This window comes from Apus apus, chromosome 7 (genome assembly GCF_020740795.1).
Source record: "Apus apus isolate bApuApu2 chromosome 7, bApuApu2.pri.cur, whole genome shotgun sequence".
Classification (NCBI taxonomy): domain Eukaryota; kingdom Metazoa; phylum Chordata; class Aves; order Apodiformes; family Apodidae; genus Apus; species Apus apus.
In genome coordinates, this window is record NC_067288.1 from 12,396,692 (window position 1) to 12,422,386 (window position 25,695).

General features: G+C 38.2%; 2 protein-coding genes across 7 annotated transcripts in view; one reads left to right on the plus strand and one right to left on the minus strand.

Annotated features, from left to right (window-relative positions):
- PLPPR5 (phospholipid phosphatase related 5) overlaps window positions 1-25,695 on the plus strand; it is a 204,369-nt gene that overhangs the window by 59,703 nt on the left and 118,971 nt on the right. For 3 of the 6 annotated variants that reach the window (XM_051624545.1, XM_051624544.1, XM_051624546.1), the window contains one exon: window positions 21,664-21,843. Coding sequence is in view for 3 of the 6 variants with exons in the window: in XM_051624549.1 (XP_051480509.1) it covers window positions 21,841-21,843 (3 nt within the window). In the remaining 3 variants the exon portion in view is untranslated. Of the gene's footprint in view, window positions 1-21,663; window positions 21,844-25,695 lie in introns of those variants that run through there. The other 3 variants (XM_051624549.1, XM_051624543.1, XM_051624551.1) reach the window with 1 other exon arrangement.
- Window positions 15,963-25,695, minus strand: part of PLPPR4 (phospholipid phosphatase related 4) — a 31,785-nt gene continuing 22,052 nt past the window's right edge. Inside the window, exons 5-7 of the mRNA XM_051624533.1 lie at window positions 22,116-22,173; window positions 20,729-20,902; window positions 15,963-18,754 (exon numbers count right to left, since the gene is read on the minus strand). Coding sequence (XP_051480493.1) covers window positions 17,417-18,754; window positions 20,729-20,902; window positions 22,116-22,173 — 1,570 coding nt within the window. The 3' untranslated portion in view covers window positions 15,963-17,416. The remainder of the gene's footprint in view (window positions 18,755-20,728; window positions 20,903-22,115; window positions 22,174-25,695) is intronic.

Here is a 25,695-nt window from a genome sequence, read left to right on the forward strand (position 1 = left end):
ACATTATTGCATTGATATTTCTGCTTGGTCCTCCATAACCTGAGATATTTTTCTCCATCAAGCCATTCCAGCACTAATTCTTGTAATACTTTTGGTTTTCACTTTGAAGTTCCAGTCAGTCTTGATTATAATATACATGAGCACATAGGATTATTAGTATGCAAGGACTTGATAAATGTTGAGAAAAAAAGAACATGGCACATTAGATGTGTGTTGTGTATATTGGTGATAGCTGACAGTAAATACAGAGAATTCCATAGGCTTTGCTAGTTTTGCTGAATTACAGATCTGAGGAATGCTCAGGAATGGTGTTGAGTAAAGGAGACGAGTCCTGGATTTACAAAAACGTTGATTCTTATGTGTCTCTTGTAATAGCTAGCTGGTAATTACAAATGCTGGATATGTGTTATGCCAGGCTTACATTTCAGTAAAAGCATCTATAAAAATGTGTTGGTACAATTCTAGGAGGATACATTTTAGTTGCTGTTTTTGTGTGGAGCTGTTATTTGTAACTCAGTTCTTCGTGCTATAATTGTTTCAGCCACCAGGTGGATGTGCAGCCATCTGTCCGTTCCGCCATCAGCCAGGTTGCTGCTACACTGCTGCCTAGAAAGGGGGATTTTTCAGTGAGCAACCACAACGCCTCTCCTCTTTCACACTGTCCGATCCATTTCAGAAATCAGTGATTTTTCCTCAGACCACTCTGTGAATGTGCAGGAGCTATTTACCATCACCGAATGAGCTTGATGGAGGGCAAAGCAGCTCCATCAGACTGTACTTTTGCTTTGATCTCAAGCAGAAATCTGTTTTTATTAGGTTCAGTAAGCTTCTTTTTATACTACACTGCACTGCTATATTAAAGAAAATAAAAATAATCTTTTAAAAATTGCAGAGAATAAAAGCTAGGTATCATGGGATTTTATCTTTCTAGTAAGCCACTTTCCCAGTAGCCTTTTCCAGGAGTAGAATCTAGACAGCTGCTCCTTTTTGGCTATGTTGACATATTCAACAGCTGCACTTGCATTTAGTGTAGTAGAAGTCTGAAAGCTGCTCGAATGTCACTTAGACTGAGCTCGGGTTTTGTCAGCTTTAGCACTTAAAAAAAAAAAAATCAAGTCGCTAAGTTTAGTTTAGTAATAAAATACAAGTTGTCATGAAGTAATAACAGTTAATTATTGTCTGAGTTGTATGGGGAGGTAGGATACCTGTTAACTGCATTTCAGCTGTATATTAATGTTCATCATGACACAGCTTATTCCCCTCTCTGTCCTACTCTCTTGTATAGCACCTTTATAGCATTGGTTAAAGCTTTGACTTTACATTTCATAAGGGAAAGTGTGTTTTGATTTCATGTCAATTTAAAACAAAGCAACTTTTAAAAACTTTTCTACATAATGGAAATTTTTAATATTTCAGTTTTAGCATTTTATTTCAGGATTTTGAGAAGGTATTTAAAATTACACCCTGCATCTGTTTTTAGTATATCCTGAAATAATGATGATAGATAAGAATAACAATCTAAAATACCAAACATACAAATTCAAGTCTAAACAACAACTGGTGATGCATAATTTTTTAATCAATTTTTTATCAGATGTGTAGACTGTGCAAGATATGTTTTAAATGTAGTATCTCATAATTTGCATGGACTTGTGCTATTGCTTACTTTTCCCTGCAGGTTATCTGCTGCTTTCTCATAAACTTCGGTTAAAGCATTCAGAAAACCTAACATATGGCTCTTCCTACAACTCTTTGTGGCTATGAATCTTCTTTGTGTTGTAGGCAGTTCACATTTTATAATTTTGTCCTAAAAGATGCAGTTTGTTCTCATTTTCTAACTTGGTATTTTGCATACTAATAATATTTTATAGCACTAAATGTTAATATCGTCTTATGTATCTTTTTATCATTTGCATGTGTTACAAAATGACTCAATGATGGATATATCTCCCCTAGTGGAGTAAAGACAGTGAAGAGATGGAAATTTCATTGAAACTGATACTGTGCATGTTTTGCAGTGATGCAGGCCTATGTCCTCATTAGCTTTTTTTTTTTAATTGCAATTCAAGCTTTTGATTTTACTTGCAGTTTGTAGTGAGAGGACAAGAGGTAATGGATCAAAACTGGAAGAGAGGAGATTTAGGTTATTAAGCATTAGGAGGAAATTCTTTAGTGTGAGGTGAGACACTGGCACAGTTTGCCAGGGAAGTTGTGGATATCCCTTCCCTGGAAGTGTTCAAGGCCAGGTTGGATGGGGCTTTGAGCAACCTGTAGTGGAAGGTGTCCCTGCCAGTGCAGGGGGATTGGAACTAGATGATCTTTAAGGTCCCTTCCAACTCAAACCATTCATATTGTGTCTCGCTGCATGATGTTGAATGTATTTTATTTAATTCTTCTATACCATGAATGCCAGAAGTAGGCATTTATATTATGGGTGTTTGCTTTTGCAGGCAACCTAGACTTGAAGTTCTACAGCTTTTTCAAACCTGTGTTCCTACAAGCATTTGTCTCGTTGTGTTCTTTTTTTCCTCCTCCACCTCAATCTAGAGTTTTAAGCTGGCAGACTCCCTGCAAGTGTCACAGGAGCAGTGGGTAGTGAAAAGAAGGGGATGAGGCTCAGTCCAGAATTTTCTGCTCACTTCACTTGTTTTTTACCTCCTTAATTTTTTATTTTTTTTTTTAATGAAAGGACCTATTCCTTTTAGAATGTTCATCAAAAAAGAAAATTTCTTTGCAGAAAAGGTTGCATTGAGTTTTTGCTACTTTAAACTTTAGTCATCTTTCTGTACTGGGGGTTAAGGCTGCTGCTGTTCTCTGTGTACTGGGTTATAGTGACTTCTTCAGCTGAATTCAGAACTCTGATCTGGGTAAACTCCCTAAGGCTCCTCAGTGTTAGCTGGTGATCTGATGTGGCTGGTTTGTTTGTTTTCGTTTGTTTGTTTTGGTTTTTTTCTAATTGGGAGAGTGAAAACCACCATAAAGTTGATGAGTAATGGCTTGAAAAAACATGGCACTAAGTTCCTAAATGGTAAAGAAATAAGATAACTCAGAGTGTGAGGGTTTAGAGGCAGGAAGCCACAGTGTGGCCAGGATTTTTAAAAAACTCTTACAGTGTAGCCTACATCATACCTGTGTGAGGTATGCTTCTGAAGTGCAGAAAAGGAACTAAATGATTAGAGGTCTGAGAAAACTCTGTACACATAGCAGGTCTCATAGCTCTTGCTTCTTGTTTATTATATATGTATTGTGCTTATATGATCCTTTTTTAGCTCACCAGTGTGCTACAAGGATCAAATAATTATGCTGCACTAGTGGATTGAAGATGCAATTTGCTATAGACATTGCTATGTGGAATTTATCTGCTTTCAAATGTGGCAGTATGCTTCTATTAAACAGTGTGCCCTCTGTGAGTTCAAGCTGGCTTGGTTGGTGTGAAGTTGTCAATGTCCTAAACAGTAGAGTTTCTTCTGTGTTTTTGTTTCTGGAGTTTATCTAGAACAAGTCTAGGGATGCAGAGGAGTCTTACACTGTGATCCTTAAGGACAGGTATTCAGGTGTTTAGGTATTAAGCTTTCACTCTTTTGAAGGAGGAAGTAGACACCAATATTTCTTCATTTGGGAAGCAATAGCACAAATAGGGGAGCCTTTCTGCAAACACTGAGTAGGAATGGACATTGTGGCAGAGATCTCGGATACCAATGCACAGTGAAGTCGTGGGTGAAGTGAGGAAACAAACTTGAGATTGGTGCTAAAATTAGCAAATGTGGGATGGAGTTATCAAGTCTGGAGTTGTTGCACTTCTCTGTAAATAATTTAATCCTGAGGTAATGTCTTCTGTCTGAAAACAGTTAATTGGCTATTTTACTGCAGCAAATAGAAACTTTGGGGGGTTTTTACTTTGTGGTAGGTGACTCTATACTTCTTATAAATGTGTGTATCTGTATGCTGAAATTAGAGTACCTAGAATCTTAATGAAATGTATCCTTATATTTTTCCACATTTTGACTTTCTCAAAAGGAAACACACTTTCTCAGAAGAAGCACAAACTGGAAATTTTCCTGATGTAAGTGAAAGAACAGATGAAATTTCAATTGTGTAAAACTGACTTGAGTTATTAGCTCTTATGCTAAAGGAGAATTCAGTGCAGGGCCAGGCTTGGCCACCTTTTGTAGCCAATTGATGCTAAGTAGATATTGAGGGTCTTGTTCATGCCTCTGATTTGTACATTCAGCCATGCCAAGGTCTGTGTTTTGAGAAGTTATGACCTGGAGTCCAAGGACTGGGAAGTATTAGCCAAGTAATTAATAACAGCAGCTGTCAATAACAAAAATTAAGTTGGTAAATAATGTTCTCAAGGAAAATATCTTTTAGTACTTGAGAGCAAATTGAGGCAGTTTTTCTTTTTATCCTTTTTACTTCATATTTATATGGGAAGACAGGTCTTTTTACAACTGAATTTGCTTTCCAGTGTCTCCCTCATCCTGACCACTGAAACTTGGACTTCACTTGCATTCCTTTTTCCCATGAAATAACTTAGTTACCTCTGCTTGCCACCTGTCTTCTTGCTTCTTCCACAAGGTAAAGTCCTGGCTAAGATGTGCCTTGCAGATTTTGTATGCAGTAACCCAAACTGCCACATCGTTTGGTCTTTTCTAGTACTTCTTCAACAGAAGTCTGTTTCCTTTTTCTAGTCTGTAGCCTTAAAGGACAAGGAAGCAAATATAGGCCACAGTCCTCTTAAAAATGCCCATGCAAAAGCTCCTGTTACTGTATTCCAATACTCAGCACTGTGAGCCTTAGGGACCTGTATTCTCTTGGCAGGTTATTTGTAATTTCAGCTCAAACTGATTTCTTGAGAATCATGGAACAGAAGCCATAAAAAGTGAAAGGAGAAAAGTCTGGATTTATTTTCTTCAGAGTAGTTTGATCCTGTTCTCATTTATTTCAGTGGCTTTAGATCAAGCCTTATTGCTAATTTCTGTTCCACTCAGTTTCCCTGGTAACGTTTTATTTTTAGCATCATTATTCTTCAGAGATCTGATATGGAGGGTTCGCTTTGAATTTTATTTTAAATATTTCATGGTCAACAATGAAAAAACCCAAGCAAACCCAAACCCTAAACTTTTCCAAAAAGTATCTATAAATATCTGAAAAATGCAGCCATATCTTATAATTAAAGACTTTATTACTTCTCCCTCCACACCCTCTCCTCCCACCCCTCCTCCCCCATGTCCTCAGTGGGAGAGTTTTGGAAGACAGGTTGTTATGCATTAATGGATTTTAAAATATCTTAAAAATCATCCTTTTGTACCCTTGATCTGTTATTACAATTTTTCAGATGTGCTATCGTAGCGGGCCCCAAACTGCTGGCAGCACAAGGATTCTAAAAATAATTGGTCTGTTGAAAAAGGATAAATACTTCTTTCATTCATCTTCAGCAACAGTCACCTTCTCTCCCTGCAAACTGGCAGGACAGAAGTAAAAAAGCTGTGGAGATTGTACCTGTTTCCATTTCTTGGTTCTATTTAATGACATATGCTTGCATGTATTGTTAAATTAGTGCCTTGCCTAAAAACATTTTCAGTCTCTATAAGGAATGTAACTAGGTGAAATTCTTAATTTGGAGACTCCAGCAATCATTACATAATGGCATTTTAGTTGGAGGTTGCAAAATATTTTTGCATCATCCTCCAATATTACCTGATTGTCCATTTGAAACTGACACAATGACTCTGACTAAAGAACAAGTGTAGTAGTTGATAAGAAATTTTTGTTTTCACATATGGGTTTAATGAAATAATTATTATTAGTTTTAATCCTTTCTCTCAACAGAGAGTGGCCAGCATCCTTGACAAAAAACAGTGCTTGAGAACTTGTGCTGAATTTAGTGGGAATGAAAAAGAATTCTATTTACTATTAATAGAGTGGAAAAGTAAAAAAAACCCAACAACATAAAAACAACCCACAGTCTTATGTCAAATATGCTTAGAGTTCATTGATACTACCTGATTGACAAAGATAAAAAATGTAAATTAACATTTTAAACTTTCAGTATTTTTCAAGGTAGTTTGGGTTTAAAGTGTTATTTGCCCATTAACAGATCAAGGTCTTTCTGATTATGTCTCTCTCTCAGGTTGCATAGGAAAGATGATCTGTCAGCATTTATCAGCAGATGAATAATTATCCTCTTACGTAGGCTTCTATTTATAGTATTTGACAAGCAAGTTTTCTCCTAGGGAGGGATGACAATATAAGCCATACATGCTGTGCTGAAAGCCTTCCTGCACTGCAGGCTTTGTAATTGTCTTTTACCTGAAGTAATTGCCATACGACAACAGGTCTAAAAAGGTCTAGATAGATATTTCTCTTTTTTGGCAATCCTGAAATCAAGGATCTTCTGTAAAAGAAAAAGAACATCCCATTTTCTCTGTTGCTAGGGAAATGGTAAGAGAGAAATAATCCTTTATCTTCCTTGAAGAAATGAACACTTCAGGTCATAAGTCATTCTCATTTTTTTAGCTCTGTAGCTTCATCTCTCCAAACAATCTCGACTAAGTCTAAGATAGTCTGACAAGATGTAGATGCTAGTTGTGCCAATAAGATCTCATCATGCTCTTGAAAGGTTAAACTAATGAGAAAGTGGCTAGTTTTGGCTATTGGCCCAACCCAGCTGCCATACCCCAGAGCAGTGCTAATAGGAGTTGGTGGGTTGCTTTCTGCCAAATTTGCTTGTTCTCTCCACACAGACACTTTTTGCCTCTTGCAGTGAGCAGGAATGAAAGACTTTCAAAAAGAAGGAATTGCTGGGACTTACATAGTACGAAAACTCATACAAATTGTCTGTCAGTCAATTGGATCTGATGGGCAGGAAATACAAATTGATGAGAGAGAAGGTTAGGACATTTGCTAGGTTCCAGCTAGAACATTTGAATTTTCACACTGTGGGGAGATCTCAAATGGTGCTGCTTTCATTTGTTAGTGTGGGTTAATAATTAGCTTTTGAAAGCTACATGTGATGGTACTAAAAATTATTTGCACTTCCCTTCTGTAGAATCTTTTTGTCATTTAGCAAGGAGAGAAGGAATGGAGAGCATTTAAAAACAGAGCTGCAGAAATTGTCCACTATGATAGTTAAAGGATGTTGTTCATTATATATGGGTCTTCATTGTGTCAAGAGCTACTACATCCTTTTTTAATTTTTTTTTTTTTTTTTTTTTTTCATGTGATGTAGATGACAGTTTGGAAAGAAACAGCAATCTACAAAGCTGATGTCCTTTTGTCTTACCTTAATAATTAGCACTCATTACTCTTGTAATAAGCACTCTCAAGGAGTGAAAACAAGGCCAACCCAAAAATAAGTTTTCTTTCTTTAGACTCCTTTCAGGCAGTTAGGAGCAAAAGACTGATGGGCAGAAGTGTCTGGTGAAGAGTCACCAGAGTCAAGTGAATGCTCAACAAAATTTATAAAAATGCATATTGCTTCCATATTTGGAAAATGTCTTCTTGAAAAGATGTAGATTGAAAGCACTTTCAATACTTTAGTGCTGAACATGATAGATTTGTGGTATTCATATCCAGAAGCTTCTGCTTGGGTAGGTTTTTCTATGATCTTGGTACCAGGCATGTTTAAACTTTGCAAATATCTGAATTGGAGTAATAGCTTCTTAATTCGATTGAATTTTTTGTTCTGGAAAGATGAAATATATTCTCATTAATGCAGAAAACAATTACTGTCATTTCACAGAATCTCAGGGGTTGGAAGGAACCTCGAAAGATCATCTAGTCCAACCCTCCTGCCAGAGCAGGATCACCTAGAGCACATCACACAGGAACGTGTCCAGGCAGGTTTTGAATGTCTCCAGCGAAGGAGACTCCGCAACCTCTCTGGGCAGCCTGTTCAAGTTTTGTGTCCCCCTCATGGTGATAAAGTTTTCATGTTTACATGGAACCTCATATTCTCCAGCTTGCACCCATTACCCGTTGTCCTATCACTGGGCACCACTGAGAAGAGCCTGGTTCCATCATCCTGACACTTGCCCGTTATGTACTTGTAAACATTGATGAGGTCGCCTCTCGGTCTGCTCCAAGATAAAGAGACTCAGCTCCCTCAGCCTTTCCTCATAAAGGAGATGTTCCACTCTGTCCTGGTTTGAGCCAGGATGAAGCCAATTTTCCTTTTACTGATTTTTAAAATTTATTTATTTATTTTCTTCAGTAAGCTTTCTTTTAGCTAGTAGCAGAGTGTTCCAGCTAGGAATGATAACAAACTGTGGAATGTTTTTCTAACCGCTGGGTCTTCAAGGTTACGCCTTTACTCTGCTGGCTCAGGCACTATGGGGAGATCTATGACCCCCCCTCCCCACAGGAGGCTGAATTAGACAGCAAAATTGGCCAGAGATATTCCATTCCATATATCTACGTAAGCTCAGAGGAAGGTCAGAGATCACAGAAGACAGCTTCCTTCCTACTTCTTCCCTTCTCTTCTGTCCATGGCCGGCATCTGGGGAGGACTCCATCCATCACTGTCAATCCCCAGGCAAACTTACTGACAGTGCTCTCTGTTCCCTCGCCCAGGTTGTTGATGAATATATTGAATAGTACTGGTCCCAGTACTGACCCCTGAGAGACTCCACTAGATACAGGCCTACAACTAGACTCTGACCCATTGATCACAACTCTCTGACTTTTCCCTTTCAACCAGTTCATGATCCACCTCACTACCTGACCACCAAGAGCACACTTCCTCAGTTTATCTATGAGGATGCTGTGGGACGTGGTGTCAAATGCTTTCCTGAAATCAAGATAAACCACATCCATGGCTCTACTATCATCTACCCACCTGGTTATGTCCACATTAGGACAATTAATGTTTTTTAATGCAAAGCAACATTACTAGGTAAGTTGCTGCCACCAAGTACCATTATGCAGTGAAATCCATGTAGGAGAGTGTTTAAATGGAACACCTTATTTTGGTCTCAAGGAAAAGAGCAAAACTAAATAGTTTTTAAACATATCATTTTGTTCCTATTTAAGTGGTATCATCAGAATTCTGCCAGGAACTGGCAGCATTTAGTAAAGATTAATACAGTTTCAAGATTATAACATCTACCAAGTATTATCTTTGTGCTCTAAATATAGTACACATAACATATATTACATCCCTCCCTGTAAGTTATTATACTACTAATTTGTTTCATGTAGCCAAATCATTTTAAGTGAGAATCAGGTGGGCTCAAAATTAAATGTCAGCTGCATAAAAATGCTAAACTCTCTCTGGATAATCTAATAATGCCTAGTGCCATCATTTTAGAGTAGAAATTCTTTTGCATTTCACTATAGAATTATGAATACAGACTACACAGAGGTAACATTTCAGCCTTGAACTGTTGTCTTTATCTTTTTTTCTAAAATTAAAAACTGCCAGTTTCTTCAGCGATTTAGACGGTGCCTTATTTTATTTGTTCAAAGAGTTCACTGACTCCACATAAAGCAGCTACATGATAGGTGAATCAGGCTGGTAAGTCTTTATGAGACTAGTTCAAGACTGGCTATATTAGATGACAAGATGTGCAGTGTTGTAGTTTATGGTTCTGGAATTGGACTCATATACAAAAATGGACCAAAAATTGGAATAGGAAAGATGGTTTTGCATTAGAAAGATTAAATTTTAACTTCATTCTGCAGGAAATAGGTACAAAACCTGCAGAAGTAAAGCACCCTGTAACTGCCATAAGGGTGTTGCCTAGATAAGAAATTATCAAGGTGGTTTTTTTTTTGTTTGCTTTTTTGTTTTGGTTTGGTTTGGTTTGGGTTTTTTTTGTTTGTTTGTTTTTTTGTTTGTTTGTTTTTTCCTGAGGCTACAAAACTCTCAACATCAGATAAAATCTTCTAAATTATGTTTAGTCCTTAATCTTCTAGAGTGTTTCATCTCCAGTTTTTCAATAGTTAAGTCCTGTTATAAAGTATGGCCATCATGCATCTGCTTCAGATTTTAAATCCTTATTAAACAAAACAAATTAGATGCAGTTCATGGTATACTGCTGATCCATGGTTTGCTCTTGGTGCAGCAATGGTGCAATGTGTCTATCTAGCAGCTACATTTGTTTCTATGGCAGCAGATCTCTTGCTATGTCTCCCTACAGGTTTTTCTTTGTAATAGTATACCATTTATAGAGTGTAACAGTGCTTAGTGGCACCCAACTGCTACTGCCGATTTACTATACTGGTCCTGGCTAAAAATCCATTCTGTGAAGTTCATAGGACAATATGCTTCTCTTATGAGTTCCAAAGTATTTCAGTTGTTAGTTCCATGTTCAGTGGAATTAGCTACTTTTCTTCTTGATTGCAATTTTTCAAAATTTTAATCTTGAATCTCATAAAGTGTTGATATAGCTTTCGTATCACTTCACAGACTAAAATGTGCTCTCATCAGTTCCTTTTGTTCCTCCCCTGCCTCATCCAATGACAAGAGCTTGGGGTCTTTGTAAACTAGGCATGTTTTGTATCTTAACTGTGGAGGAAATTGTTTTACTGTGACCCAGTCTTGAGGGATAAAGAAATCACTGATTGTACTAATTATCTGCCTACTCCACTTGATAAATAAATGTGCAAATTTACAAATGATGATTTTGTGCTTAAGTGCTGCTTAATCTTTCATTTTGGAAAGCAGCTGAAGCATTCTTCTTAACTAATTTTCTTTTCTTGGATAATTTCTAAGATGTGTTTTTGCTAACTTGTATCTGAGTTCTTCTAGCTGCATCATAAAAAAGGTTAGTGAAAGGACTCTTTCATAAACCTCATTAAAAATGAAAGCATTTTAAGAAATATCTTCCCATGGTCTGCCTTGGTTTAGCAGGTTAGACAAGTCTGCAACCTGTTAGGCGCAGACTTTGCAGCACTTTTTCTTTTTATTACCAAGCAAAATGTCATATATGAAGTCTATGCTGTCCTGATCATTGAAACCACATGCTTCTCTTCCAATTTTCTCATAATTGTGGAAACCTCATTGTCTCTGGTAGGAAACCAAGACATAAATTTGGCATCAGACCCATGGTAGTTCTCAGGAAATGAAAACCTTCAAGCAGCCAAAGTCTACAGATACTCCCCTGCTGGCTGGCCCACCCTCAATATTGGGAGCACTAGGTTGCTGGGACCACTTCTGTGAAAACTCTCCTCTCTGATAAGAGTAAAGATCATTACCTCAGACTATACAGGAAGATAGGAAGTACCAGAGGAGACTGCAACTGTTACTGTGCAGAAACCTTAGCTAGTATTTCTTTTGGGCCTGGAAAAAGATTTTCAGCCCCTGATGATGCTCTGCTTAAAAAAAAAAAAAAAAGCACCTGACAATCTAAGTATCCACATCTTTTCTGGTTTAAAGCAAACAAGTTCCAGGGTGACTGGCCCTCAGGACAATTTTTTTAGCTCAGATAATGAATGTCACATGAGTATGTATATGAAAGAACACCAAAAGAATGCATACTGAAGACTTTGAAAAATATAAGCTGTACTAATTGAAATAACATCTTAACTAGTTTTAAGGAAAATGAAAATATGGCTGTTGTTTTCAAAGCATTGATTATATTGTCTTATTCTTTACAGGAAAAAAATGAGCAAAGCTATTGTTCCCAATTGTCTGATGTTCTCTGAGGAGAGCTATTTTTCTGGGCCAAATACAGTATAGGAACAGACATTGAGGTCAACAAGCTCAGTTTGAAGCAGGAACAGAAGTAGGAAAAGAATCAAATTCTGTTGATCACATTGCATCCAGATATAGACCAGTTTCCTTTGAATGATTTGGTGAGAGCGCAGAGATTTGCCTTATGCGTCATTAAGCAGCTGCAAAGACTTGATAGAAGCACAAATCCTCATGACTCTCATTTCTCTCTAAGCATCACTGGGGAAAAGCTCAATGACAGTTGGCTTTTGAGAGTGGGGAAAATTTCCTGGGAAAGGAAAAAAATAAATACATTTTTTTCCCCTCTCAAACATAAGAGGTGCTTTCTCAGTCTGAGAAGACTTGCTTGAGATCTGGATGACTTCTCATCTTGGCTTGTTTTTTATCAGGGCTATGCTAGGGAAGCCATGGAATGTGCAAGTTTCTTACTATCCTTTATGGCAAATCACTGGAGGAAAGCATTTCTTCTATGGAAGGTATAACCAAGTGATGTCTTTATGCATATCTGGAATGCCTGAAGAGATTACTGCAGGCAATGCAGAAACAATTTAAAGGAATTATTTGCAGCCTTGTCACAATTTGTTTTTCAGTTTAAATTGTCTTTTTACCCTTCTCTTTCGAAATCCTGGCTTAAACACATTGCCTTTGTGCTAGGTCTGCGTGTGTGTGCACATGTGTGCAGCTGGAGTTCCCCTACCCTGTGTGGCTTCTAGGTAAGACAGTGGTTTTGACGGCCTGCTGCTATACATGTAGTTTTTCACAAAATCACAGAATGGTAGGGGTTGGAAGTGATCTCTGAAGATCATTTAGTCCAAACAACTGTTGCTAGCAAAGGGTATATGTCACTTGCTAATTCCTGTATCATAACTTCTTCCCCTGGGAAGAGCACTTTCTCTCAGGTTTGTTCCTGACATCTGCTGTGTTCTCATTCACAAATCAAAGGTGGTCCTCACCATATCCAGCAGCTCTACCCAACATTAGCAAGGTGGTTTAGAGGCATTAGGGGCTTAGCAATGCAGCTGGTCCTGCAGAATGATCTGACAGATGTGTCCTCTCATGGCCCAAAGTTCCCAAATTGTTTACTTTCTTTTTTTTATAACATGTTTTTTTGGTTAGAGACAAGATTGTTTGGACACTATTCCTCATAACTTCTTACAACTATGCAAGGTTTTGAGGTTTCCCAGGGATGACAACTTTTAATTGTCATGAGATACCTAAGATTGAAAAATAATTTGAAAGGGAATGAGACTTCACCACAGAGATGACTGAACATCTGACTGAGGAATTTTTATCTTTATTTTCATGATGTTAGCACAATAAACTCACACAGTAGCATTGATCTGTACTTATTTAACAAAATACATTTATAGCAATTACAAATTTTTTCCATCTGAAAACATTGCATAACATTTTATTAAACACAATACTTTATATAGAGAATTCTCATTTAAAAACATATTTTATTTTTGAGTATTTTCTTTTCTCAGTAAAGCACAGCCTAACAAAGAAATTCGTGCCTGTTAGCAAGTAAGAAAATCAGAACACTAAGAAGATGTCACCTGTCAATTTATTTGATTAATTTTAAATTAAGGTATCAGTGGAATGTAAACAGAGTAATTTTACAAAAGGCTTCTTATCAAATATACATGCAGAGGTCTGAGTTCCAATGTATATATTATTACATTTCTGCTCACTAAAGTAATATAATTTGATAAGCCATTATTAAAAACAGTAGCCTTTGGCACTTTGAGTAAAAAAGAATATATCAATATTTATGTAAAGAACACAATTTCAATGATTACACAAGAGCTTTAAAATCTTTTGTTAAGAAATAGGAAACCTTAGGAAAAATATCACACTGCACTTGAAATAGTACAGCAAGTTTTAGAGTAATAAAAGCAACACATATGCCAATATATATCTGACTAAAACCAAGGAATAAAGAACAAACACTCCCACCAGGAATCCTGCTGTTTCCAAAACAGCTAAATTGCCAGAGGGAACATTTTCTAATCTTTGCTTTATTGCCATAATTCTCCATTTCAATTTTCCATTATTTCCAGGTTCATCTACTTATGTTCTTTTCCCCTGCACTTACATACTAACAAATGATTGCATCTTATTTCCCTGCATTGATGGGCCAACAGTGATTGTGTCTTACCCATTCCTTTAAAGCTAATCCTACCTGCATTATCATGTACCTAGACTAAACTAAATCCAAAGGGTTTTGTTCATGACAATCCAAGTGTTTGTAATTCCTTGTACAAAATTTGATATTAAATACCAAGGACTAAAGAGTTAGTATTTTAAAAACAAAAAATCTTGACTTGAAAATATTAGCGTCTGAGAACATATTTCTACAAAATTATTCTTTTTTTTTTTTTCCCCCCCTGGCATCTATACTTATTTTTCCCAGCTAATGTACCTTAAAGTGTGCCTTTAACATACACAATATGCTGCAACCCTACTACCTAGATTCTTACATTTAATCTACAGAATACTTCCTCCCAATCATCAAATGTATGATGGGGTCATTTTCTATTATTAGCAAGAAAAGTGTGGTCATTTCCTGAAAGACCAACACTCTTCCACAGCACTGGGTGATGGGCACGGGAGTGAAGCATCGTTTGACAGGGTTGGCTGACAGCACTCAGCTAAGCCTGGAGCACCTATGTAACTGGGAAGGTATATAAAGCTTTCCATTGACTCTGAATCTCTTCTTCTATAGAGATTAGCCAACATCCTCACACTTTACGAAATTACTTAGGATTGGGGTTGGGTCTGGGATTCTGTTTTGGTTTTGAGGGTTTTTTGTGGGTGGTTTGGTTGGGTTTTTTGTTTGGGTTTTTTTTTGGTCTGTGTGTGTTGTGCTATTTATCTTCTTGGGATGGGGTGATTCTTCCTCTACCTCCTACTTGGCTTTTCCTCAGAGTTTGGTGGTACAGGGTGTGTAGACAGGTTCAGACTATGTAATATGTATCTGGCTCTAAGAAACCTTTAATCAGAAAAAGACTTAGAGCAAAACACCCCTCTCAATGAGCCAGAGAACAGATCTGATCTGCTCTACTTAATCAGTGAGGGAATTGCTAAGCCATTCCGTGCACCCCCAGCAATGGAGCTGGGAGATGTCTGATAGTAGTTCTCTTCCAGGTCGAAATAGTGTAAGAGAGAATGAGGAGCGAGCACTGCCCCTGGCTTCTTACCTGCATGGTTTCAGCTATTTAAGTTGGAGCCAAGTGCAACGAGGCATTGCTTCTAGCACACTCAGGACATGCTATACTTATTCCTTTCAGAGCTTATCCTTTCAACAATTTTTGGCAATGGAGATTTTTAGTAGGCAACTTCTTTTTTTATATATATTTGAAGCTCAAATTACTAAAATAATCCATGTTCTCTCAGGTGCAGACACCCTCCATGTTCTTAAGTGGCAGTGGTGCGAAAAAAATACAGTGCTTAAGAAGGCTCTGGAGGGTGTCTCAAGGGAGGTGAACAGTAGTAGTAGCACAATGCAACACTCATTCAGTGTTTCTGCAATACCAAGGCATTCCATTTTCAAAATGAAGCATAAATCCCCTTGATGGTGACTGGGGTGAAAACCTGTGATTGTTCTTGTGGCATACTAAGCAAATGAGGTGAATGACTGCTTCATTGGATCATGAACTGGTTAAAAGGAAGAAGTCAGAGAGTTGTGGTCAATGGGACAGAATCTAGTTGGAGGTCTGTGACTAGTGGAGTCCCTCAGGGGTTGGTACTGGGACCTGTACTATTCAATACTTTCATCAACGACCTGGATGAGGGAACTGAGTGTGCCCTCAGCAAGTTTGCTGATGACACTAAACTGGGAGGTGTGGCTGACACACTAGAAGGCTGTGCTGCCATTCAGCAAGACCTGGACAGGCTGGAGAGTTGTGCAGGGAGAAACTTGATGAAATTCAACAAGGGCAAGTGCAGAGTCTTGCATATGGGGAAGAACAACCCCATGTACCAGCACAGGCTGACCTGCTGGAGAGCAGAGTAGGAGAAAGGGACCTGGGGGTCCTGGTGGACAGGAGGATGACCACGAGCCAGCAATGTGCTCTTGTAGCCAAGGAGGCCAATGGCATCCTGGGGTGGACTAGAAAGGGTGTGGTTAGTAGGTCAAGGGAGGTTCTCCTCTCCCTCTATTCTGCCTTGGTGAGGCCACATCTGGAATATTCTGTCCAGTTCTGGGCCCCTCAGTTCGAGAAGGACAGGGAACTGCTTGAAAGTCCAGCACAGAGCCACAAAGATGATGAAGGGCGTGGAACATCTCCCTTATGAGGAAAGGCTGAGGGAGCTGGGTCTCTTTAGCTTGGAAAAGAGGAGACTGAGGGGCGACCTCATCAATGTTTACAAATAAGGGGGAGTCTCTGGAGGATGGAGCCAGGATTTTTTCAGTGATGTCCAGTGATAGGACAAGGGGCAGTGGGTGCAAACTGGAGCATAGGAGGTTCCACGTAAACATCAGAAAACACTTCTTTACTGTGAGAGTGACAGAGCCCTGGGACAGGCTGCCCAGAGAGGTTGTGGAGTCTCCTTTGCTGGAGACATTCAAAACCTGCCTGGACACGTTCCTGTGTGATGTGCTCTAGGTGATCCTGCTCTGGCAGGAGGGTTGGACTGGATGATCTTTTGAGGTCCCTTCCAACCCCTGAGATTCTATGATTCTAAGTGTGAGCTATCAGATTAATTAGCGCCCTTGGAAGCTGGTCAGGAAAGTGGCTGTTTATTTTTATTAACTCATGGCTCACTTTTCACATTTGCACATCTTGCAGTTATTGGTGTCCTGCATTATATGGTTAAAAACTCATACAAAAATGGAAGGGTTGCTGAAGAACAGAATAAGATGTTTAAAAATGTAAAATCTGAATAACTTGTAGTGCTTTAAAAGACCCCTTAAAAAACACAATTTAAAACAACTCTACAAGTTAGCCCACTAAGAAGCAGCCTCTTCATTAGTAGCACCTGTTCTTAAACAGAAGTTGAGCAGCAGCAGCAAAACTATTCAAAATAGATAGATATTCCATTCTAATGGAATGTCATCCACACATTTTTTGTTGCAGTAGACAGCTTAAAGAACTACACAAAACCTTTGCAATCTTTGAATGTGACAGATCCACTATAACAAAGCTGTAAATATTTCCTAAGCTAAATGAATGCAGCCAGCATTATCATAGTTCTAACAATATACTTTTAAAGTAACTGCACATCAATACGTCATGTGTTTGTAGAGTCTAATAAGTATGCAATTTTTCAAAACATGTAAAGTTATCAGCACCATCCTGTATTAAAGATTTGGTGCAAACTATGCAAAGTTGAATATATACCACTGATACAGCCTTTGCTGTGAAAAATCCAGCTGATTTTGGACACAAATATAAATAAATCAAAAAGTTGGCACATTCAGGAAATAAAGTGTCTGTGTTCAAGACCATTGTTTTGATTGACATCATCACCCTCAGATAAACGTTTTGAGTCTGAAGAAACAAGCTGCATGAAAATGTTTCACATTAGTTAGGTCCTGGCATTGTGCTTTCCCCCCCACCACATGCTTTCCACAGGTTCATACACGTTGCACATCACCAGTGTTCAACAACAGTTGGGCTGCTGGTCAATAAGTTGGCACATCAAAGATAAGTATCAGCTCAAAACGTAGAGAGCAGAACCTGTGTGAAGATGTGTTTACTTTGTGGTGGTACGGACCAGCAGATATGTCTCCCCTCATTCCTTGTATGCTCGTGTGGGAGATGTGCCTTTATAGAAGATGTTTCTGGTGTTCTCTGGACTGCTTCCCCTCTCAGGGATTAAAATGATGTTCCCTTTTCTTCGAAGCGTTGAGTCCCGGCTAGAAGAAATGGACAGAGTCTCTGAGCCAATTTCACTTCCTTCTACTGGTGTGACTCTTATTGTAGTGATTCCATGATGGTGATGCTCACTGTTATCTATGTTGCTCCTTTTCCTGTCACCTGACCCATAACTGTCTTTTAAGGAGTCACAGCTCTCAGAGTCTCTGTTAAGATCGTTTAGCTCATATGTCTGACGAAGGGTGATTTTTTCAGGACCTTTCCATTTCCATGACCCACTTCCTTCACCTTCTGATGGCATCTGAATTACAGGTCTGTTATTTTCTGGATGGGCCTCAACTCTGACAATGCTACTTGGCTCATGGTCTGTCAAAGTTTTATATCTGATGGCTCCTGTACAGGTGACTGTGCTTCCATCTGAACTTTTTGGACTGCCCTGAAGCACTCCTTGCTGCTTAGACATGGCTATTACTTGCATGATTCTTGGCTGGCTATTGCTTCTACATGCAACACTCTTCTCAGCAGCTTTCAGCCATTTAGCTCTAGCTGAACTGCTTTTGGGTGATGTGTTCACGTTCTCCTGAGTTTCTTCAGGAATATGCACTAGCTGGGATGAGCCAGGACGTGACTGAATAGAGACCCGTGGCCCTCCAGAAAGACCTGTGTTGTTACAGCCTGGTACACTGCCAGGCTGAATTTTCAGGTATTGGCTAGTTGGGCCATGATGATCACCATTTACCCCCACTCTGGAAGGTTCTGAGCTTGACCTCATTTCAATAGCCCTTGGTGGTGACTGGCCAGACTCAGTCTCTATTACTTGCAGTGACAACTTTCGACTTTCATTCTTGTTCTTCCACTGGGAAAGCAGCTGTTTGGAACGGGCAGAATCCATTGATGCATGTATTGTTGCATTTCGTCTTGCTGGATCTTCCAAGGATGGTGTATTGACTCTTGGCAAAGTGTTGCTGAAAGTAACCATATTTTCCTTTCCCATTGGGCTTCGTGGTGTTATTATTTCTACATCAGCATTTGCTCTCTTGATATTGGTCAGAGACCCTGATTCTCTGTGGTTCCTGTTTAGGATACCTTCTGCACGGTGAGAGACAATGCCGTCACTGCTGCTACCATTTTTACCTGGCAGGATTCTGTTGGCGTCTTGACTGAGGTCTGTCAAAGACCTTAGAGGTTCTCTGTGAAAATTCTGGTGAAACACATTCTCGTCACTTGGTAAGAAGTTCCCCACAGCATACAGACCCTAATATTTGAACAGAAGCATCAACAGTTAGTTATGGGGGGAAATAAGACATGTTAAGGTACTTTAATTATATTATTCTGCATTTAATATTGAATTATAGATTTAGTCCAGCTTAACTGACAAGGTATGCTCACTTTCCTCACCAGTATATCCTTATTCCAAATTATGTCCTCAGTCTGGGACACCTAGACTCATATGAAGTAATTTCAGCAGGATAACTAGGGCATATAGTTCAGGGTAATAAATAGCTGAGGAGAAGATTTAGCCTCCTTCAGTTTTCTTCATTTTATAAAGCAACAGACACAGCTGAAGAAAGAATGTTTTTTTTTTTTAAATGAAAATAACAGAGTAAGTGTTCGCAGTTTTTACAGCTACACTACTGTCTGCTTTGTTTTACTGAATCTTGTTACAGCTCAAGTTGTTCTCTGTTCTGTGATTCTGCCCTTTCTACTCCGTAATAACCATGTAATACAATATCTACATGATAAAACAATTTACCAGCCTTAAATCAATTGCTTTCCAAGCTGCACAGACCTGTAACAAGATTTAGTTATACAACATTTTCTTATTCAGCAGACTCACTGTAAAATGCTGCTATTTTAAAAAGACTCCACTGAGAGAGAATATTCCATGAAAGGGTCAAATGCCTGACTCTGTCACTTAGGTTACTTGTTATTTACATTACTTTCAGAGGTATTTGTAGTTTCGTATTAGTTCCCCTCCCTTCCTCCTATTGGTGTGTAGTTTTCAGGGCAGATTCACTGATTACTGGCTATCCAGGACAATATACTCCCTGATGTATGCTGTCATGCAACTGCATATGGAGAAGACCGATCAAGAGCATACTTGTTTGTGGATTTCAAACATGGGAACAACAGCTCCATTTATGAAAGTGTACAAAAGCTCAATAATTTGAAATAATATTCTCAACAGAATGCCTTTCTTCTCACAGTACAATCATAGAAACTGACTTCAGTAGCGAGTGGGATTTCTGTTATCTGCCCTAGCTGATCTTTCACCTGATCACCTTTGTAGACCATTTGCATGTGCCTTAGATTATTTTATCACAGAAAAAAAGGAGAATAGGATATGAACTTATTTTAGTAGTATAAAAAAAAAAAAAGACTGTTTTTTTTTTGGGGGGGTGTCAAAATCATCCCACTGGCTGTTTAGACTTTTCTGTTTACCTGCCCACACTGGAGGAAAAATGTTGTCAGCACAAGTTCCTGATTGCTCACAAGTGCCTGGGTTGACACTGAACTGAACAGCTAGGGCAGTAACAGTCATGTTGGAGACATACTGAGAGCAGCAAGCAAAAGCCAATGCTTGATGAGCTTCCTACAGACAGATACAGACAAGCCTGTCCTGCATATTCCCTTTCAGGGTGCTCCATCTGTTTCAGCCCAGTACAGAGGAAAAGCATAGGAATAACCTGGCTTGGGCATCCTATTTCCCCTGTATAATTTCCCCAAGAGCTCTAAAGAATCACAAGGGTGTAATATTGCCTTTCATTTCTTGCAAGTTCAGCAATTTACTCAGCTGAGTTGCTACCTATTAATACAGCCTTTTTTTGAGATTATAAAGCTAACATTGGTGATATAAATTCAGACTGGCAAAAAATAACAATTAATCCAATACTTCCCTTGCGTTATGCTTTTAAGCATGGAGAAGAAAAGATGAGTATATTTAAGTATTTAATGAAGCACATAATGTTAGACCTGTTCTGTATATAATGCCAGATGATTATACACCACTTTGTGCACTGTTACGGCACTTGAAATTGAAATACATATTTATTTTCCTATTTATTTAAGAAGTGATTACCACTAACATCACCATCTTCAGCACATTTTAACTGAATTTTTAATTATAGTATGTGACCATGATGAAAGGTTCTCAAAAAACACCATTACTCCTATTACAGTCTTATCAGTTGTATTTACTCAAACTTAACTATGATAATGTTATATTTACCAAATAAAGAGCAATTCCTCCTCCTATGAGAAAGCCACAGTAAACATCAACTGGGTGATTCTTATACTGGGTGATACGAGTCAGACCACATATAATTCCACAGATGATAAAAGCAAAGACCAAGAGTGGTTTCAGAAGTTTTGAGGAGTCTGTTAACGTAGAATTGAAGTACATCTTGAAAAAAGAAAGAAATGAAGAAACAGTTGAAGAAGCTTAACTTTACCTAAGAGGATATTAATTTCTCCTATTCAATGTTTCATTCACACACAGATCACTATTACACAGTAATACTGCAAACTGTCAGTTTAATTTTATTTTACAGCCCTGTTAAAACTTGCTCACTTACTGTAGGAAGATCTGAAATCACAAGCAATGTATGTCCAAAAACATACGCAAGTGTTGCTTAATGAAATAAATTAGGATAAGGAGTTTATGGCTAAATACTGTTCAGTTAGAGCCCAAGTGTTCTGTAAATGTGACTGAGAAGCCACCACTTCTGAAACACAGAAGCCAGATGTGATGCCAGATGAATGCAATAACCTGTTCTAACAAAAACTACCACCAGATGCCTTAGAGAGCCATTTCTCAATGAGGGGAGGTCACAAAATTGAAATGGAAGAGGTTCATCAGTATTATTCCAAATGTTGGCCTTTCCCTGGGCAGAATAAATACTGGCAAGCTCCCAGTACATGCACAATTCCATTATCTGATTTGATTAACTGGTTGCTACTGTTTTCCTTTGATTTTTACAACATATGGGATAGAATATATATATATATTTTTTTTTTTTGGTAAACTTCAAGTGGTCACTCATACAAATGTAGCCATACTGATGAAATGTCATTGTTCAGAAGTGGAAAATCAGCTGTGATTGCTGCAGCATGTCCTACAATTCTCTGCTAGTTACTTGTGTTTTTTATTCACTTGCTTTGCAGTAGCACCTTGGAGGCCCCTGGGAGTGATTGTACCTGTTCATCCATGCTGCAATTCTATGGAGGTCAAATGAAACTACATCACATCAATGTTTGTTCCTTAGTGCCTCAGGTTTAAAAGCAGCAAGTCAAGTGAAGACAGCAATACAGAAAAGGCAGAACACATAAAGGTTAATTTGAATGGTAAGTTAAAATATGACCCTGTAAGACAGATAAGCACTGCATTTTATATGTGAATTCTTAACAAAAGATGTGAAGCAATTGAACCTTTCTGTATTCTTAATAGAGCTAGTTTCATTTTAGCTGTTAGTAGTTATATTTTGCTTTCAAACTGGGAGGATAAAATCTTACATCCATCTAGGATATCCAGGGAACACATCACTTCACAATATACAGCACATTATTTTCTGCCTTTTGTTTCATGCAAATGCAAATGAACAGCCTTGGTTACTCACCGAAATGTACACTGCTGCAAAGGCTGCCAAGGTGGCGTGTTGAGACGGGAATGACTTTCTGCCAAGGAAGGACACTCAAATTACGCTTCTCAGTTTAAATACACTGTGCTAGTGGTCACTTGAAAAAAAACACTGGGTGGGACAGTCAATTTCACCTTACACTTCCTAAGCAATACATGATCAATCACTAATATTTAATTTCTAAATTTCTTTTCTATAATCTAGAGAAAGCATCAGTGTTAATGAAATACCTTTGTTTTGAAGGAGATATTCAGCATAAAAAATTTTGTGTACTAAGAAAAGTGTGGGTACTAAGAGAACAGTGGGAACAAACTAAAGACTGAACGCTTGATTGGTGGAAATATGTTTATTTCTATAAAGAAATTTCCATACCAACTTTTCAGTAAGTACCTAATTTTACAACTTAATGCATGAACCTTGATCTTATGATTATTCTCACTGACTTCACTTGGACTCTTTTCAAAGTAAGAACTCATACACTTTGATAATCAGGTTGTAACTTCTGCAACTGAATTAATCATCTTCATGCTCCTGCTTTCTTGCTCTAATGATGGGGGAAAGACAGGATGACATTCTTCTCAGAGGGAAGCAAACCGCATCTTTCTTTGCTATGTATTCAGGTTTATTTTTTAAATTTCAGCACTTCATAACATGATAGGAGTGAACAGAGCACAAGAACACTGAGAGGACATTTTAAGGGTTATTGGGCCCTTTCCAAAGACCAAAACAGGGTAAATTAAAACACATCTGAACTGTGTGAGACAGTAGGCAGTATCAGGTCTGCTCTTGAAATTGCTGAGGGCCTTCTGTTCCCATTGAAAAACTAGGGACTTACATGATGTGGACTGGGTCTTGAGTCAGAAACTACAGATATGAAAATGAAAAGCAACAGCTTAGCTTCTACTTCTCTGATCAAGAAAAGGAGGTTTTCTACAAGTAGCAGCTAGACAGGACCTCCATATGAGGCTTTTTAACATTTTACCTTTATTCTTTTCATACACCCATTTCAATCCTCTAAAAACAATAAAAGTGATGGGAACACAAAGGAGAGATGTTACACAGCAGAAGGGAGATCTTAGCTGCGGGAGGATTGAGTAACACCTCTTGTATGACAGACATCTAGTTCATAGCTTGTAGAAGTCCTAAAAAACTTTCATGACCTCTGAGTTCTAGAAGTGAGGAAGATGCAGAGAAGAAACATAGCAGTTTATATCTGTACATTTATGTCCTTCAAATGGCATGGACATGAAATGTAGTGTGCTGGCTGTCTTGCTGAAGAAGCCCATGTGTATCTTGCAGCCACAGCAGCCACTCTCACCTGAGAAAACTCAGCTTGGGATAAACACTTGAACAGTCATTCAGCTTTGCAGATGGGTCTTGCTACCCTAACTGGGCTCTGCAAAAACAGCTTTCTAGCAGCACCCGAGTTAGCTAGTAAAAAATTGCAAAGACTGAAACACTGTCCTTTATCTTTAGACAAAGACATTTTTCTCCCAAGCAGGAAAGTCTACTTTCTAAATTTCTTTCCTATGCATTTTGCCTTCTCTGTTCTAAATAATTCATTGGCAATCAAACATGTGCATGTAGTTCAGTGTGAATACCACACTGCTGACCTGAATTTGAGCCCATGGCTCCAGACTCTGGCCAACATGAAATCAGCATGATTCCTTTTTCATTTCTAAAGACAGACCAAATTCTTCTTTTTTTTCTTCCTCTCCTCCACACCTGAACAAACCTTTCACAAATAGTCTCCCTGGGGAAACAGTTCAGGATTGAGGACAGGAGGATAAAGACATGAAAAAAATAGATTTTTTTTCTAATGGCTAATCAACACCTTTACCCTGTGCAGATTTTAGTGGAAGCAGAAATCTACTTAGAGTCTCTGTGGAGCTACTGAGTAGATTTGATTCTGTGAACTTTAGTACCACTCAGAACTTAATCTTAATTTGATGGCATTGTTACAGTATATAAGGTGTCACTGTGCTCCAGTCAATTTTATCTTTATTATATTTTCTATTCATATGCTTTCAGTGTAGGCACAGTATGTTACAGAGTAAATGCACTCTGTGTACTCTTTAATGGTGACACTGTTTTTTATCCTCTATTTGTTATCTTTCAATCTAAAATGAAAATAATTCAGGCTAAAAATATGTAGCCTTTTTTGTATGGCTCTGTATTGAAAAGGTGAACAAAGATCTCAAAGAAAACATGTCCTAAACTCAGATGACAGTGTTATCACTCTAAATGCTCATGAATGAGGACGTGTAGAGGGGAAACAATGAAGAGAAAGAATCATACTGAGTGAGAGAGTCATACTGAGTCAGAACACCAGAAATAACAGAGGATAAAGAACTCACTGGAGAGCTGAATAGAAATGACTGAAAAGTGTCTTTGAAGATAAATAGAGGAAAAGATGGACAAAGAAACCTCTGGATATTTGGGGATGTTGCAGAAAATCATTTCATACAATCAGCTGGATAATTATGTGTTCCTCTCTATACTTTTCTTGGGGGAGGCTAGCAGCAAATTTCTACAGCCAAAGTTTCTGGGAAGTACAAATAAAAAATGAAGGCCATTAGCAATCTCAGAAGAACAGGTCCCTTACAAGCTGAAATTACTGAAGTCAAATTAACCTTCCAAGATGGAGAAGTTATACCAGAACTCTTACAGCAGACTGAAGAAAGTGTTGAACAAGCAGCAAGGGCTGAATGCTTTGGTAAGGTTGAGATAGGCAAAAGAAAGCAACAATTTAATAAAGGAAAAATACAAGAAATTTTAATTAAGGAGTAAATGAGGGTGGTGCCAAAATATTATAGATCACCAAATGTATAATCTGTGATGGGAATAAATTTAAGATATCAATATATGATCATCTTCCTAAAGAAACAAACACAAAAACCCCTATGGCTTAGTCTTAATATGTTACAACTATATTTATTGTTTTTTGGAAGTGATGATATTTAAATGCAGGAGGGATCAGCATTTTTTAAATGGCTGCAGGCAGTCAATTCAGAGAAGTAAGCATCATATTTGAGATGATAATGAAATGAATCAAACGTAATGATGAAAATTTTTCTGCCTGCTCACATGTAAAGCTACACTGATTTCCCTGGGACACCATGTAGGTGCAACGCACACTGCTTGCAAGCATAAGGCTACAGTGGCAGTATCCCAGGAACAGCAAATGGCTATGGGAAAAGAGATAGTGAAGGCTGATACAGTAATTCTGATTGGTTTTCACCAAATTATTTGGGCTGAATACAGCCATAATTCTTCATTCCAGCTCTCAATCATTCCCACATGTATAAATTGAAAAGCTATGTCAGATTAATCAATGTCAATTACGAGTCTTAGCTCACCAGATGTATTTAAGACATAATACATAAAATAATGGTGGGTCTTTAAACATTAGTGAAATTGGTTTGTCCCAGTGAGAGGAGACAGACTGCAAGTTTTGGTGGAAGATACTTACAAAGTTAATGATTTCATGATTCCCAAGTGTGTCAACCATTGAAATAAATGAAATAGTAAATAAACTGGGGGAGAGGTGCCTTAATAT